This window comes from Copidosoma floridanum, unplaced genomic scaffold, assembly GCF_036245765.1.
Source record: "Copidosoma floridanum isolate Cflo_tuat_1 unplaced genomic scaffold, Cflo_Japanese_pri ptg000006l, whole genome shotgun sequence".
Classification (NCBI taxonomy): domain Eukaryota; kingdom Metazoa; phylum Arthropoda; class Insecta; order Hymenoptera; family Encyrtidae; genus Copidosoma; species Copidosoma floridanum.
In genome coordinates this window covers 26,971,410-26,988,342 of record NW_028321883.1, presented here as the reverse complement: position 1 = coordinate 26,988,342, position 16,933 = coordinate 26,971,410, and the positions used below count along the sequence as shown (strand labels likewise).

Below are 16,933 nucleotides of genomic sequence, written 5' to 3'. Positions count from 1 at the left end.
TTTGCCCTCGGCACCCCTGGAACTACAAAGTTCTCCCGTTGAAATATTTTTCCTCCTTTTTTTTCCCATATTGCAAAAATCGTTTGAACCGTTACGCAGTACTATTCGTGTTTCCGTTTCATTTTTCCTCGGTTGAAACAAATTTAACGACTCCCAGCTATACCTGTACAGTAATCAATGGGGTTTTTCTCGGCAAAGCACACGAGCGAGGCGCGCCCGCCAGACAAAATTGTGATGAAAACGGGGATTTAAAGACTTTGGAAGAAAGTACATCAGCTATTGTCACCTACACACCTCCGAACCGCGTCTACAAGGATCGTTTCCTCCCTTCGCGACGGGACTCCCGATTCTTCTCCCCACTGCAATAAGAAAACGACTCTGTACGTAGGTGCACGTTGTAGGAAAAAAAAAAAAAGCGCGCGACGAGCTGTAGCTGCCAACGCGCCGATAATGACGGCGATAACGGGAGCCAGAGGATTGGTATTGCGCTCGTGCCGCTGTTTGCCCGAAGGCCATCACCCTCGGCCCTTCTTACTTTTTTTCCTTCGCTTCGGTCTTTATTTTATTTCATTTTTTTTTTCTGGGGAAAATTGGGAGAGCTGCTGGTGCAACTTTTTTCCGGAAGTAGTACGTACATTGTTCCTCCTTGGCGAGACCAAAAAAAAATAAAATTGCATTTTTTTTTTTTCGTTTTTCTCTCTCTTTTCTTTCTTTCCAAAAAAACTTTGGTGAATATTTCGCGCACTTCAATGTGGAATTTGCGTCACAAACGCAACTCCGGCAATCATCGACAATCAATCGCAACAACAACGAGCTGTCCCACGGGCGTTTCTATCCTCGTGTGAATTTAATTTTACAAATTCACCGGGTGCATAATCCATTACACGGAGGGCTTCGTTCATCCCGTCGATTCATCCATGCGTTTACATCCGCAGCTCTTCTCTTTGACTGCGACGCTCCGGCACATCGGCGCCCCTCTGTTTTTTATTTCATTTTTTTTTTTTTTTTTTTTTTTTTTTTCACGACCCAAGTGTAATCACGGATTTTCGTACCGATGGAATTTAATCACAAATGTGCATTTCACGTATACACCCTGTGCCCCGCGTCAATCGCACTGATGAGTCTGATGAGTCCGCGGTGCAGAAGAAATTAATTTCGTGGCTGATCGCGTTCGTGGCTTCCCTTTATATGTATTCGTTGCTCCGGAAGTACAACATTATACCAAATGCTTTTGCCCTCCCGGTGTCTCATATTTTTATCTGATGATTTATTCATCACTAAAAAACTTATAGATGTGTCTTTAAATCTGTAAAATCAAAGGTACTGTGTCGTACACGGCGAGAATAAAAGACCAAAGGTGGAAAGTTTCTTTTATTATACAGAATAATAATATTTGATGAATGTGAAATTACTCACCCCAAATGCCTTTGTTTACAATTAAATTTCCATCACCAGCTTTGATCTGAATCAAAGTAACAAGATAAGGCTTATTTTGTTTAGTGAAAGCATAAAAACTAATTGGAAATTTTTCGGCTTTTTAGTAAGTATTATTTATATTCAAATTTCGTGTGGTTATTATAAATAAGAAATAGTCAAGGAAAATCATGTGTGTAACTGATGATACGATCACAATTAGTTCATTTGCTATTGTGGATGAAAATACGTTAACTAATGAGGTGTGTGAATCAATAAATTGACAGACCCTCCAATAATTGTTTAAAACAAAAATAGTATAGCATATTGAAAAATAGATTGAAACGACATTGAAAATACTTTTGAAGATATCAAATGCTTACCAGTATGGAGTATTGAAAAGCTTTAAAAGCCAATTTACATTCCATTGCAAGTTAGTCCGATCAATTGATTTTTCTTGACTTACTTCCTACGTTACCTTCGTATGAATGTTCACGATCGCTCGATCCTCATCGCATTATAAATCGATAGCAGATTGCACGACTAAAACTCGTCTGTGAAGAAAAATCTAGTAGATAAAGGAGTAGATAATGATACGAGCGCACACTCCATAAGATTTTATGTAACGTAATATTCTTTTGTAGAATATGCACAATACGTGGCATATGTGATATAAAAGTAAAAATGCATGACTAGAACTTCAAACCCCACTTTCTTGCAAGCTCTTAAAGGGCTCGGGTGTAGTTCATTATTTATTTATTTATTTATTTTTTTTTTATCATACTCTGCCGAACCACCAAAGTCTCCAATCATTTTTTAAGGTTTCAAGTACACACGGAACTACCAAATGTCCACCAGATCATGAATAAATGAAAGATCCGAGATTCTATATCGGTATTAATTTTTTTATTGTTATTGAGGTAGAATTATGTGCACAGAGCGAATAGTAAGCTCTAGCTCCGAGAGAGTCAACTATATGTCCATCTTTCAAGGGTAATATTCTTTATTATCGTTCAGCTGTACACTTGAGAGTATGTGCGCGTGGAATGAAGTCAACAAGTCACAGTTAGCTGTCGTACGAGTCACTTCAGCTACATCGAATTGTTTTTCTTATACTGGAGTTAAAAATTTACTATTGAAATGCTGCCAATAAAAAAATCAGAAGATAAAATTATAAAAACTTGTACAGTTTTGCAAATTAAGCACGATCAATGCATCTGCAACCAGAGCAAAAATTTAAATTACAACATACAAATTATTATAATTTTTTTTTTAATTCACAAGCATTGTATTTGGTGCTTTGTTTCTGAATGGTTGTATAGACAAATTACCTTATTTGAATTAAATTACAGTTGAATGCAGAATAAATATGTTTTTTTTTTTCACGATTCATCACTTTGTGTTTGGCACTTTGCCTCAGTCTCCCTGTAATTTGCAAAAATCGATTTAAAAAATCTTCTACATCTGTGTGAAGGTTGATTCTGCCCTACACGCAAGTAGACCACGTTTTTTTCTCCCCAGTAATTGGATCCAGCCCTCCGAATAACCATCTTTTCAAAATCAATAAGATTCCGAAAGATCGGCATCAACCGAGCCTATATACAATTACATCGCAGATCACTATCCAGAGCCCATCGATGGCAATTGATGGACCGAGTGTTAGCAGCTGAATTATACGCTCCCGTGGGTATACTCGCCTGTACCGAGAGCCACTGCCTCATATCACGCGGACGAGCGAGCTTTTGATCCATTCCGTTCCAAAGTGCGAAACCACGTTCTCGCGCGCATTACCCGTACCCCTCACGTCGAGCCAGTAACATGTTTATTCCAATCTGCGAGTACGCGAATGCAGTACGAAAAATTTCAAAAAACACGAAAAATTAATTGTAACGACAACGTAGGGTGTTAATCCCTACAACGTAATCCATCTGTATAACTGTGCAAGCGCTACTTAGCACCCGATAATTATCCTCTCAGCGGCAAACAATCAATCAGCGGCTGTATGGACTTGGCTCGGTGCAACAGCTCACCCATCCCCGAGGCTCGATTCAAGGCTGCCGAAGGGGACGGCATCTCATATCCGAAGTGTATACCCCGAATCTCCCATTAGACGCGAGAGAGTTCCGTATGAGGTCTCGCCTGCTCCTGATGGACCGCCGCCGGGGCTGTGTTATATAACTACCTTGGCGACGGCGAGGCGCAGTTCTGTCCGTGCCAGCTTGTTACTTTTCATGCGCAGTTATACTAACTTGTCGGTGGAAAAAGATACAGGAAAAGGAAATGAAGCGACTTTCCAACAAGTGAGAGGTTGGTATATAGCTCGACAATGTTCCGAAATTATTAACTCGATTATAAGCCATACGAAGATTTTGTTGGTGCAATGTTGTACCTTTGGTGTGTTTCTGGGCAGGTCCAGAAGGGAGTGTCCACTGACAAGTATCCCGCCAAGAGCTTCTATGACACGTCAATTTCGCTGCCGTAGGTACAGGCCCTTGTATATACCCTGTAGACTTCCAAAGCGCGTGGGTACGGCAGAGCCTTGTTCATATAGAGAACTGGATAAAAACTATAGGGAATCTGAAATTTGTTGTCGACGACCACGAAAAAAGTTTATAGTAAAGTAAAATTCAAGCTTTAACTTAGGCCATCAACATCTCCATACATGACACGTGTCGTGTTTGCTCGTCTACGCTGTGTGTGAGCGCTCTCGTTGTCTCACTGTATACGCGTGCGGTATACGACAGCTTATACAGAGTACACGGAGAGAAGAGCATCAGCTGCGCGCACAGCATCAAACCTGGTATCATGGCAAGGGTAGTCTTCCGCGCGGGAGCTTTGCCTCAACACCTTATATGTACCAACTTGACACGTTGCCTGGCACCACTGCATGGCTGCCTTGCGCGAGAGAGTTTGTGTACCTTACGGCTACAACCCCGACATCGGCCAATCTTCCGCCTCGAGGTGCTACGACCTCGTTTTGCGATGGGAGCTCATAATACAGGGACTAAGGCTTTCAGATACTTTCGTTGCTATTTCGTCCTGAAATTTTTCATGCGTCTCTTTTTCACGCGACCCTTCAACAAAGATCGCCTCCTTGTATTAATCAAGTTATGTACGCTTCGTGGAGCTTTTACTCGCGCTCGTAGATTCCTTAGCTGTAGCGTATAGGTTACAAGGCTGTCCCAACTCGCTAGAAACCTAATTCACGTTCCTCGGTTAACGAAGTAGTTACGAAATCGCGCGCTAAATGGTGTCCAATGTTTCATCGAGGGTTTTCCTGGTTGGGTGGTCGAGTTAGTTCGGATGATGAGAATCAAAGTACCGAATTGTACATACGTTTAAACATGACATTTTGACATTTTGTGGTCGTGTCGTAATTTATTGATTGATACCAACAAAATATACCGCGTGAAACATGTATCAACTGTCAAGTAACGTTTTATTCCACTCCTTTCACAAAAATCCAAGTGTACTTTCGCAAACACCGCTCGGGCAAAAATTTACATCCAACGCGACTTACGACGCCGCATTTTTGGCGCAAACAAGCGGATGAGAGTCCGTATAGCGCCAATTTGATTCCATTAGTCGCGGCCGCCGTCGTTTGGTACACGATGCAAATTTTCTTCCCTCGTAGGTACACACCGTCAACTTCCATCGCAAGTACATTTGCATACACACTCAAGTGTACGTACACACACACACACGCACACACACACACACCCAGCCACACTTTACGGCACGGCATGTTGATATTGGACGTGGAAGTGCAGCAAGTTGTATCGCATAGTTGCGCGGTGTATACAGTGCAGTCTTGCGAAGCGAAGTGGTTGTCGGCTGGCCCTCGAGAGAGTCCCGCACATCCACTCTTGCGAGCCCCGAACTGTATACCAAACGAGTACTTTGAATTGATGAAATTACCGGACGCCGCGCAACAACTTTCCCCTTCCGTCCCCATTGATCTAACCACCCGATCTTCCTTGTCCCCCCATTCCTTTTTTTTTTTTTTTTTTTTTTTTTTTTTTCATCGGAAAAAGGGTGTGTGTACACCTGAGCTTTGGAAAAATAAATTACAGCTGAGCTGCTCCGGTGAGGGAGGCATCCTCGTTGGGGTGATGTACACGCTTCCTCGTCTGTTTTGTTTCGCGCGAACTTTTAGTTTGAAACTCTACCGTCGTGAACTTTGCCGCTGCGAAAAGGCTTTTATACAGGTGGGGAGGAAAAAAAAACAAACACAGGATGAGAGAAAAACAAAGGGCCCTTTGCGGCGGCGCCTTTTTCTTGCACTTTATCTGGTGTTTGATTGTTTACCGATGAGGGTACACAAGGCTGGCTTGTGAATATTTGACATTAGTAGCGAAATTCCATCCATTAGTTCAACAGTAAGAATTTTTTCAAGTGGACAAATGACATTTTTCAGTAACCATGACCAAATTATTTCGACGACTCTTTTTTCACTTTTTCAATTTTGGATTGTCTGCAAAAACTGGACGCAAACAAAAATAATAAAAAAAACTTGCGGTGTCAGAATTTAAGACAATATTGAAAAAAATTTAGTAGTAAGTTTCTCAAGTGTATGTGATACCCAATGAAAAATCTAAAAGTTTTTATCGTCATTTATATAGCTTCTGAGAACCAATTTGCAATTATTATTATTTTTGGTACTTTTTGCAAGCAACTGCCTGCGCGATAGTCGATTGTTGTACATTAAAAATTGTCTGGAAAATGACCACTCGCTCACTCTCAGCTATTCACTTTTATTTACTGTCACACTCCCCGTTCATTTTTGAACCAAACAGTCGATATTAATTGGATCAAATTGAAAGGCCACAATTTTTGTGACCAAAAAGGAGAAAAGTGCCCTTGCTCCCTTCCCTCATTCATGATCCCTTTGTTACCAAGTCGACGATCAGCCCAGTGGCAGACAATCCCTCGCCGATAGTCTCGATCCGCATCCCACTCGGCAAAAGTATACAACGTACAGAGTACCAAAGATGGCAACGGTGGCGTTTTCCGCACCATTGGTTCCCGTGCTATATGTATTCCCGTTTATCACAGCCGAGCGCGTACAATGTTAATGACGATGGAACAGTGGGTGACGTGATGCGACGAGCAAAACATTTCGTAAGCCTTTTTTCAGTATTGACACGCGCGGTGTTTGATCATCAGCAGAGCCCAATAACCCCAAACCAACACCAGAGGGGTTTCTCTTTCGCGGTGCCGTAACAGTGCTCGTCAGGCTCGTTTGCGCCAAGCAAACACGACTGGACGTCTTGGAGCACAATGGAGCTCACCAAACGAGTCCGGGACGTGTGCGAGTGGAGTAGCTGTTTGAGTACTGAAAACACAAAGGATTAGACGCGTAGTGTATACAGTTCGCCTCCTCCTTTCCTTGAATTGGAAGATAAAAGTCCCTCGCGGCGATAGGACCGAGATGAAGCGTCCAATCTCCGTCATTGCGTCCGAAGGCATTACCTTCGAAGTGGGAAAGGTCCCTCGGACGAGTAGTTTTCCCTTTCCCCGGAATCGACGCGATCTCGAATGTAAATGGCGATGTGACGGAGATACGAGGGTCGGACAATGGGTGCCCGAGAGAGGGGTGGGAAAAAGACAATGGGGACGGTGATCTCCCGTTGACTTCCGGAATCATTTGATACGCGTATCGTTGCTTCGTTTCACGGGCCAATCGAATCTCACCTTTTTTGTCATTGGAGTCGAGAATCGTCATTGAGCCGAACATATACGGTATCTTAAATGACAAAAACCGCTCGTGTGCCCAAAATACGCAACGAGCCCACACGGGGTGTCTCTTGCATGTAATCTCGTACAAGCCGCTAATCCGGTTGTAAATATTTACCCGCGGTCCATCAGCGTGCGATAATACCCTTGAGCCTTGAACACAATTTTCGACCAATTTCCGAAGAGGTGGCTCGACGCGTAATTACAAAAATTTAAAAAGTCTTTGTTTCGATTACGCGTGTCGGGGGGCGGTTTAATTACGCGTCGGATGCTGGAGTTCAAAGGGAGAAGACCACCGACATGCGTTTGCCAGACAGACATATTTACCTCTCCTGGTATGGCTTTGGCCTCGTTTTAGGATTAAAATTAACTTTGGGGTAACGCGTTTTGCAACTCTGGATATTTAAATTGTTCTTCCTAAAGTATACCTATTCGAAAATAATCAATAACGATGATATGAACGATTAATTTTTTTTTGTTTTTTGTTTCGTCCTGTGTATGTCTAAATTTTTTCTTTTTCTTTCTTTTCAGGTAAGTCAACATCAGCTTTTAATCCTTGGTTATCGTGGGTTGAAGGTAAGTATCCCAGTCGCATTTGTTTGAAAATATAAAAATCGTAGGTTAAGCCGAGTGTACACTATAGTTACGAAAAACTATATGACTATTCCATACGTGTTGATTGAAATTTTCCAACGAGCCAAAACAAGCCCCGATGCTGTTTATCTCATTAAAAATACAGCAAAATTACGTTTCGATTTGAGCACGCGTTAAAAACACGGAGCGCTCGCGGTGTTTTCGCCAGAGACGAGAAAAATAGCCGAAACGAAGGTAAGTACTATCCGCACGACTGGCTAGGCAGAGAGAGAGAGAGAGAGAGCATACACAGAAAGACTAATGCGCCTTGCTTCGGTGTACATTATATAATGTATATACATTCGAGTATGTACTTACCGCCGGTGCTTAATGTGCCGCGAGGCCGTATATTTTCGCAATTATAATTCACGCAGCACACGCCTCCTCCTAAGTATATACGCATCGCGAAATTCACGTCTCTCGTTTGGATGGTGGCAAGGGTACATATGTATATACGGCATAAATGCTAAATCGCCCGGTGCTCTTGTATATACTCTCCCGAATTTTAGAATTTACCTGCTCTCGCGCATTTATTAGTTTCTCTGCTCGCCGATGTTGATTCACGGCTGGGTGCTTTGGGAATCGGCTTTTGCTCTTCCCGAGTCTCCTCTCCGAGCACGCCGCTGCTTTGCATTCACCGTAATTTCGTGCAAGTACAGCTTTTGCTCGATGCATTTTGAAACGAGAGACAAGCGAGCCTTGTGGTGGTGAACTAATAATCACGTGGGATTTTTCACTCTTGAAGTATGGATAGAGAGTAAGAAAAAAAATTGTATTTTGTCCGACGCCGCGGCTCGATAAGTTTACATTTGCCGCTGCAAAAAAGTGGCTTTGCGATGAGTATCGAGGACTTTTTGTGCTTTCCCGCACAACTGTACGCGCGGCTGGCGAGTAGCTCTTTAGTTGATCGTATCTTGCAAGGGCTTGACATCTCGTAAGCGCATTTTTTTATTCACACAGTATGTCTTGTATATTCTAATCATTTTCATCATTATTGTTGCCGTATGTTTGTTTTTAGCGCAATCGTTATCTATTGTGACGTAGCTTCGGGCCTTTGAGAGCGCGTCAAACATCAAATTTTGCACAACTACAATGGACTCTCGATTATAACTTAAAAAAAATTAAAAACATACGCGAGGAAACAGATACGTAGCTAAATTTCACGATAAGCTTTTTCCACCGAAAATCATTCCCGAAATGTCAAAACGTTTAAATAAAAAAAAAAAAAAAAAAAGGAAAAAAGAAAACGAAAAGTCACCATAGAAATCCGAAAAATGCCGAAGTACGTTCAAAGTCGGAGACACGCCCTCGGAAATATGCACACCAGCCGATCTCTTCCGCGGAGGCAACTTTCTGGCGTGCAGCCGCAGAAATGCTCGCAAGGCTCACTCGCACATTTCCGTCATATTCCCGGTGTACACTTTCAAAAGCAGTTGCCTTCCACGCAGTTCCAGTCCGCGGTAAGAAGGCAAATGTGCAAAAAAAAAAAAAAAAAATGGTCCTGACTCCGCGGCAGTGCCATTAGGGCGGAACAGGAGGACATAGTTACGTTGTATCCATTTTCTGTGTCAATGGTACACATGTGCGTGTGTCGGGTACGCAGAGTACACAAGATTTCAGGAACCCCCGAAACTTATAATTAACCCTCTTCTTCGGCATCGCGCGCGAAACATCCATCCCCAAAACTCGGAACAACAGAGCCCACCCCGACGAAGCAATTTGCGTTCGATAAACGCGACCGCGCGAGAGCTAACTTGCTCGATGTGTATACGCAACGCACAAACTCGCGGTTTTCTCCGTATGCACCAACAGCTTCTCTCTCTCTCGAAACAATACGCAGATACATATAACACGAGGAAGCAGGAGTGGTCGACCTAATTTGGAAACGCTACTGTACATGCACTCGAGAAAGGATGTGTAAATACATCCGGGGTTTCTCCTCTGTGATGGGGGGGCATTGCACTTGATCCTTGCTTAACCCGTTGCCATTATCGATCTCATCTCGCAGCCTGAAAAACCAAGTCCCCACGCGCCGCGCGTCCCCAGTTATCCCCATACTATCATGAGCCGCGCATCCCTGACAGCGCGAGACTACGTTGGCCCGCGGAAGACAGGGTAATCCTCCCTCGGGAGGTTTTCCCTCGACCGCCCCGGGTTATTTATTGTTTGCCGCGAGGATACAGTAAAACTTTGATGCTCGGAGTTTGTTTTATTAATAATTTCCGATCCTTTCGTAGGTATACCATTTTTACAGCAATGTAGGGTAATTTTACCGCCACGTTCCTTTATTACTGTAACAGCTGGTACAGGTAACGCGAGAAATCCGCGGAGGGACGAGATACCCCGTAAATCAACTCCTCGTGGGCACAAGTATAATCTCGGCTCGGTAGATAAATAATCCGGGAAAAGACGCGCGAGATTTATAAACCGCGGAGGAGTGACGGAAGCGCGAAAACCGGTTAGCGCCCTGCGGTGCATTACCTCGCTATGGGTGAAAAATAGATCGCACATCTGCACCGGTCATAGTGGTCGGCGATGAGCTTTCGCGACTGGATTCGGCGCACCTACACGCACAAGGGAACATTTGATCGATGCTCTCTCGTTTTGTAGCTCTGACTCTTGTGCGGATCTTGAGAAATGCTTTTCAAAGCTACTCATTGTATACGGAAGGTACGGCCAACTAAATCTCAGTTTTAATCTCCGGGCCCTTATCCCATGGCCGTTTTATTGCCGTATACTATATAAAAAGTTCCCGTTTGATCAAGAGCCACGATAATGACGCTCACTTTGATTCCGGTGAAATGGATTCCCTCTTCCGCCGTGACTGCGAATTATCGACATCTTTTTTCCCCGCCCCTCTGTACCCCTTTTTTTTTCATCATGGTGGCTTTGCAGGGGGGTATAATCTCGAGATTGTAAATTCAATTTGACGTCTGGGTATGCGATTCGATTAGCAGTCATTTTTTTTTATCGGTATTGGCTCCCGCGTGGCTTTTGCGCTCTGCCGGTGACAGCGATTGCCCCGTCTCCATCGTCCGCCTTCGGCTGCCCTTATTGGTTTTTGCAAATAATTGCCGCGGTGATGGGTTGCACGCGATCGTTTGCGGCTTTTTTTCGCGTCATCGAGCAAAATTTCTCCCGTATAAACATTTTTTAAAAATCACTAGTGAGGTCAAACAAAAAAAAGGCCACTGCTTGGCGTTTGAGGAGTAACTAAATGACACGCAGTCACGCTACACCACGGCGACATCGTAGAGCAGCTCTGATATAATATACGTTATGAGCGCGGAGGAGAGAGCCCCGGAGTTACTCTTAGCTTCCGTACCGCGGGTAATAAGCTTGATATCCATCCCTCGCGTCCGGGATCCCTTTTCTCCCGCGCCGGAGACAGAGAGCAAAAGATCGGCTTACCTCTCCTCGACTTTCTTACTCGGGGCTTTTATTCCTCTCCCCTCCTTTTTTTTCTTGTCCCATTTCCCGTATGTCGTGAATTTTATTTCCTCGGCTTAGCCCTTTCTCCGGTTACTTTTATAGATTTCCGCAATCATCCGGGCCCGTTTTGCCCAATATCTCCTAGGGCGTTTTTTATACTCTTCCGGTGAGATTCGATTAAAAATTGATGTACCCGAGATAAATGTGAAATTCATGAGGAGAGTAGTTAATCTGTGTGCGAGTAATTTTATTTCACACGCGCACCAGCTTTATCATGTTTGGGATCGAGGAGATTTTATAAAATTAAAGCAAAAGCCAGATGTTTTTGAAAATTTAAGACGATTTGTACTTTGATTATGTAATGGAATTATACATTAAAAAAAAGAAAGAGTAGAAATCTTTGTTGAAACGCACGTGTCAAGTGCTTAAGTTTTTTTTTTCAAATCTTCATCATATATATGTGGATTTTTCACTTTCTTGCAAATACAATCTAACTTTGCACATTTTAGCATTACTTTTCATTTATATTTGATTATGAATCGAAAGTAATAGTTAAAAAATTTAAAAAGACAAAATAATGATGACATCTTTTGATACATTTTTGTAAATCTTTTTGTAATTTTTTGTTTTGTTTTACAATTAGATAATAAATTTGAAGAAATTTTACATTGTAGGGACAATGTCTCCTGCAGCTGGTAATTAATTTTTCGAAAGATTACCTATTCAAAAATGAATAGCACCTTTGCTCACGAAGAGTGTTTAATCTCATCAACACTTAATGCAAATTGACAGTATTGTGTTTACAGCTTAACTCTATCCGTAAAAAAATATGGTCTTGTTAAACAGTTTTTAGTTTCACACTTCACGATCATTCGCATTATGGCCTTTTTTCACATTTATAGGGGATCCTCGTCATTAGCTGTAAATTATAAGGGTTATTAGTTAAGAAAAAAAAAAATTCATTTCGAATCAGAAAGTAATACCTCAAAAATATATATTTGCTTACTCCATCAGTAAGTTACGTACCACATGTGTCGTTCAGTCCCGAAGTAAGTACCAAAAACGTTCCCCTCTTGGCGCTGTTAACGGCATCAATTCCCATTTGCGGACAATCAACGCAAGTTTGATTATTCTTGACACCATTGAGCATTTTCAGGGCACTGTCGTGGGTACCATTCCAATGTTGGCCGTACAACTTGCAATTACTACCCTTCGACGTTGGCAATGACTTTAAATACAGTTTATAAGAAAGTTTTTGACGGCACGTCATGGCTTCAATGTATTCTAGTAAACAATTGGTTGCAAATCAATACATGTGCCATGTTAATTGTAAGATTACAAATAGATACATTTTATTTACCTAATTTCTCACATTTTGGCCTAAGAGTTCTACCATCCACAAAGAAGTCAATGTGCCCTGCAATTTTCAACAAATTTTGATTCATAGCGTAATACTTACAATAAAATACTATAAAGTCAAAGGTATACCCAAAGGGAGAAAATTGTCATAGTCAATGTTGGAGTGAATAACATCCACAAAATCAGCGTCTGACTTGTCGAGTGTATAATCAGTGAAATTGTGCGGGAAACACAGTTGTGCTGGATCCAAGCCGGTGATTCTATTAACTTTCCAAAAAGTATTTTGTTGCAACAAATACGCAACACGTCCACTCAATTGGGCGCCAAGTCCATGCCCAATGAAGTACAGATTATTCCATAAAATACTTGTCTTTGTAACGTGGTTCCACTGCTTGAATCGCAAAGCTCTGATGAGTCTATAATTTTATCTCCGTATATTTATTATTGAAATGATTTAACCACACAGTACAATTGGATGGATGTTGAATATATTTATATATACATATACTTACTGATATATTTCATGGGCAACGGCAGGGAGGTTCTTCATAACTGTAGTGTAATTTAAGTTGCTAGCGATATTCGTCCAATCAACCAGTAATATATTAACATCTCTCTGTTGTTTCAACGTATTGGTATTAAATTTATTATTCTTCGATCACATGAATTTTGACATTTTTTTTACTTACTGTAGCATGAAGCCTCCTGGTCATAGTCTTTATCCATTTTTCGTCACTACTGGATCTCCAGCCATGAACGATCACAATGCTCTTTTTTTCTTTACCAAAATCACTGGTTTCTAATACTCGTGTGTTTATTAGAGTTGTAGGATTAATTTCTACTGGTTCAATACTGCTTTTCGTGGAAAGAAATAATCGGGCTCCAACTTTGTCTGTGAAAACGCGAGGAAATCCTTCCGTTTCATACCAATCGCAACGAAAATTCTCCAAACTCAAAGGATCCACATCTTTAGTGGTGCAATGAACGTATGTTATTAAAAATGTAAAAGTCAAAAAATTAACGAAATTCAGACAGCAACCCATGATTTGCATGTTATTTCCACGTAACACATAGGGCTGATAGAGACAATTAAATAGCGTTGTTTTAACGCTGTGCCATTGATATATAAGTACAAAATAGCCTGATATTTATTCATAAGAATTAATTTTTTAAATTATCAAGAACATACAAATTTAATATCGTAAATTTTAATTACTACAAGTATGGATTATACTGTAGTCAAATAGCTATTTTTAGGCTCTTTGCACATGTGTTGAAAGTTAAATATTTAATTTTCTTTTGAGATTAAAAAAAATTGTGAAAAAACCATTTATACAAAATGTAACTGTAACTTAATGAACTGTTATGTACGTAAAAAATATTGATCGAAGAAGAAAAAGTTAATACTCTCTACACGTGTAGGGCTAATCAAATTCATACAATAGCGATAAGCACGTTGATACAATAATTTTGAGCAGAATTGCTAATGTGAACGATCGTTCATTCCGTGTTGAATGAAACGTAGTGTGTGGACAAGTGTTGTCTACTTGAAAGTATAATGAAATTTTTTTTTCTTGCGGGTCATCCACCACTTTTGTGTGAAAGTATTGTTCTATTCTATAAATATTACTATACGTGTCCTATACCTTATGTGGGGTGACGACTTGGACAACTCAGAAAAACTCCAGCCAAAGAGAGTCAAAGAGTACGACGTTTTTGTATATTATCAATGTATGAACGAATGTATACATATTTAATATTATATTCTTCTGGATAAATTGAGGTTTTTCTAAAAAGTATTTGTCACAACACATGGCAGATAGTATGATTTTTCCGTTTGATGGACATTTGACATAGTATACACAACATGATGTAGTTTTTCTTCCTTCGGAGTATTAAACTAAATTATATTAACACTCTGATGTAGAATTCATTTCAACTAGTCTTTTTTTGTGTCTTCTTTGCATCATACAACATCATCATCACGTGTAACCTACCGTTTTTTGGTTACCATATCCTGAGATTTATCAAGCACTGGAGAGAATCCACTTAAAATTTCGCGTCTACTCTGGTAACTCAAATATTTTTCCTTCGATTTTCACGAAAAAAAGGAAAATCCAGCAAGCTTCGTGAACACGATGCAAACTCCTCAACAAAAATTGCCGCTGTTGCATCCCCGAGCGGGAGGTTAAAAGACTCGGGCCAAATCGTCGACGAGATCAGGCAATTTGAATTCCCCGTAAAAAGGGGGCTCTCTAATTAAAAGAGTCTAATTCCTCTCCGGGGAGTCGCAGTACACTCGGCTTACTTATTCATACTAATGACTAAGCCCCGCTCCATCCTAGTACCCTTACCCTCGCGCGTGAGCGTAATTAGAACTCGGCTTAAGCTCTTGATGACTACTCCTACCGAGCTCCTGGACATCACTCGATGTATTACCTCGGACTCGGTAATCGTTTTCTCTTTTTTTGATTGTGGCGGATAATCCACTTGTCCATGCGCTGGTTATTGTTACTCGGGGCAATTTTCGCAGAGCAGGTTGCTCAACGCGAGATCGGGAAGAAACAATATTATCGGTCCGAGACCGCGCTTTTCTTCTTCGAAAGCCTTGAAGTTTCCTTTGACGGATGAAATTGCGAGTTAATAATGGAGCGTCTTTCAGGACCGCTCTTTGGGCACGAGTTGGCCTTTTTTCCCCCATCAGTTGGAAAATCAGCTGTTAATTTATTATGTCTGAAAGTTGCAGTGGGCCAACTTCCGAGTCTCGCCTCTCCTCGTTGTAAAATATAAAATTCTCAGGGGCTCGACTGAATTTTTACTCGAAAACAATGTAAAGCTGCCAGTGGCAGGGATACTTCTGACCTTTCGGCTACTATTTGAGCAACGAAAAACTTTTCCACTCGCGTGTTTTTTTTTTTTTTTTTTTTTTTTTTTTTTTTTTTTTTCAAAAGCGCAGCCTCGACTTTATCGAGCGTGTAACTCCACCCTCGGAGGATCGTCTTGGGACGTACCTCGAATTCACCCGTATACGTTTTCGCGGCTTTGTTTATCTTATCCCGTCCTGTACGGGTCCCTGCACCATCCCCCAAGGGCTCCTTTATTTTTTGTTTTTCCAAACTCCTGACCTCGTTGGAAGGAGCAGATGCTTACTCCTCCATCTCCGGAATATCTGACATTTTTAATGGAAAAGAAAATCTTTTTATCCCCGCCTGCAAAACACCGCTTGTCGTTCCCGAACAAAAAAATCTTTGGCCTCGCAATTAAAATGAAAGCAATCGCCTTGTCCTATACTATTATAATCCCCCGATGATATCGCTCCACGGTGTGTACAAGTACACTCTCGCACCCACGTACGGGCGAGCTTGTGGCGATAACCGCGGCCTTCAAACGATGGGTAAGCCGCAGAATCGGAGGTGCGCACCTCCCGGGGTATAGGTACCTACATATAACACCGAGCTCAGTCGATATTTTCAATAACGGGAATACGTCCACACGCCGCTCGAGGATTTGAGGTATAGTCTCCTTTGCCGCTGCTATGGACTCGCTTGCGCGAGATTGCACCCCCTTTGCCTTTGAGGCTGTGTACATATATATAGGTGCAGGCCTTTGTGTGCCTCCTCGTCTTTGATCGATCGGAATTTTCAATTTTATTGTTTGTTATTACGCGGGTGTACACGGATGAAGATGATGGATAAATTCATTTCGCGGCTTCGGGATGGTCGAAAATCGAGATTAAATGCACCCAAACGAGAAGTGCAGGCAAGCACTCGAGAAGAGCGCGTACATACCCCTTCGGGTAAAATGAAAGAACTCGATCGATTAAGAGAGCCGGCAATCACTATTTCCCTCGTGTTTTCTTTGCTCTCGCCCTCCCCACTTGGCTCCGCGTATTTTGTATTGCGCGCGAGTGTATGTCTTACGTTCCGACTTCCTTTGTTGCACCACCAGCCGTTTCATCATCACTCGGCTGCGAGATAATTAATTCGTGACTTTGAAAATTTTTCCCGTTCCCTGCATGCGTTTTTAATTACCCGATGGGGGTCCCTTCCCTCCCAAACCGAGCATTTTGTTTGGTCAATCGAAAATTTTTCATTAAAACGCGCGTACAAACGAAGCACGCGAGCCGAAACAATTTATGCGCGCCGGGCTTTTAGTGCCGAAATTTTATTTCCCCCATCCGCGCGCTGGCTTTCAATACGTGTTTCCACTTTCAACTCTTTCTTTGGCGTTGTTTTCTCAGAGCGCGCCGCCGAAAATCTCGGCGCTCCTTTTTTCTCCGGATGCAGCTTTCAGCCCTCGCGCGCCGGAGAACTTCTCTTTTCGACTTTTTCCCCCTGCCGGCTCCTACTCTTTTAATTTT

At 41.9% G+C, this 16,933-nt stretch overlaps 2 protein-coding genes across 2 annotated transcripts in view; one reads left to right on the top strand and one right to left on the bottom strand.

The window, feature by feature from the left end:
• Positions 1–16,933, top strand: part of hiw (MYC binding protein highwire) — a 154,366-nt gene that overhangs the window by 35,936 nt on the left and 101,497 nt on the right. The window lies entirely within an intron of this gene.
• LOC106647111 (lipase member H-like) lies at positions 12,111–13,286 on the bottom strand. Its single transcript, XM_014363366.2, has 6 exons — positions 13,263–13,286; positions 13,086–13,189; positions 12,703–12,989; positions 12,575–12,631; positions 12,241–12,498; positions 12,111–12,133 (listed from the first exon to the last, which is right to left on the bottom strand). The coding sequence occupies exons 1-6, from the start codon at positions 13,284–13,286 to the stop codon at positions 12,111–12,113; spliced, it is 753 nt and encodes a 250-aa protein (XP_014218852.2).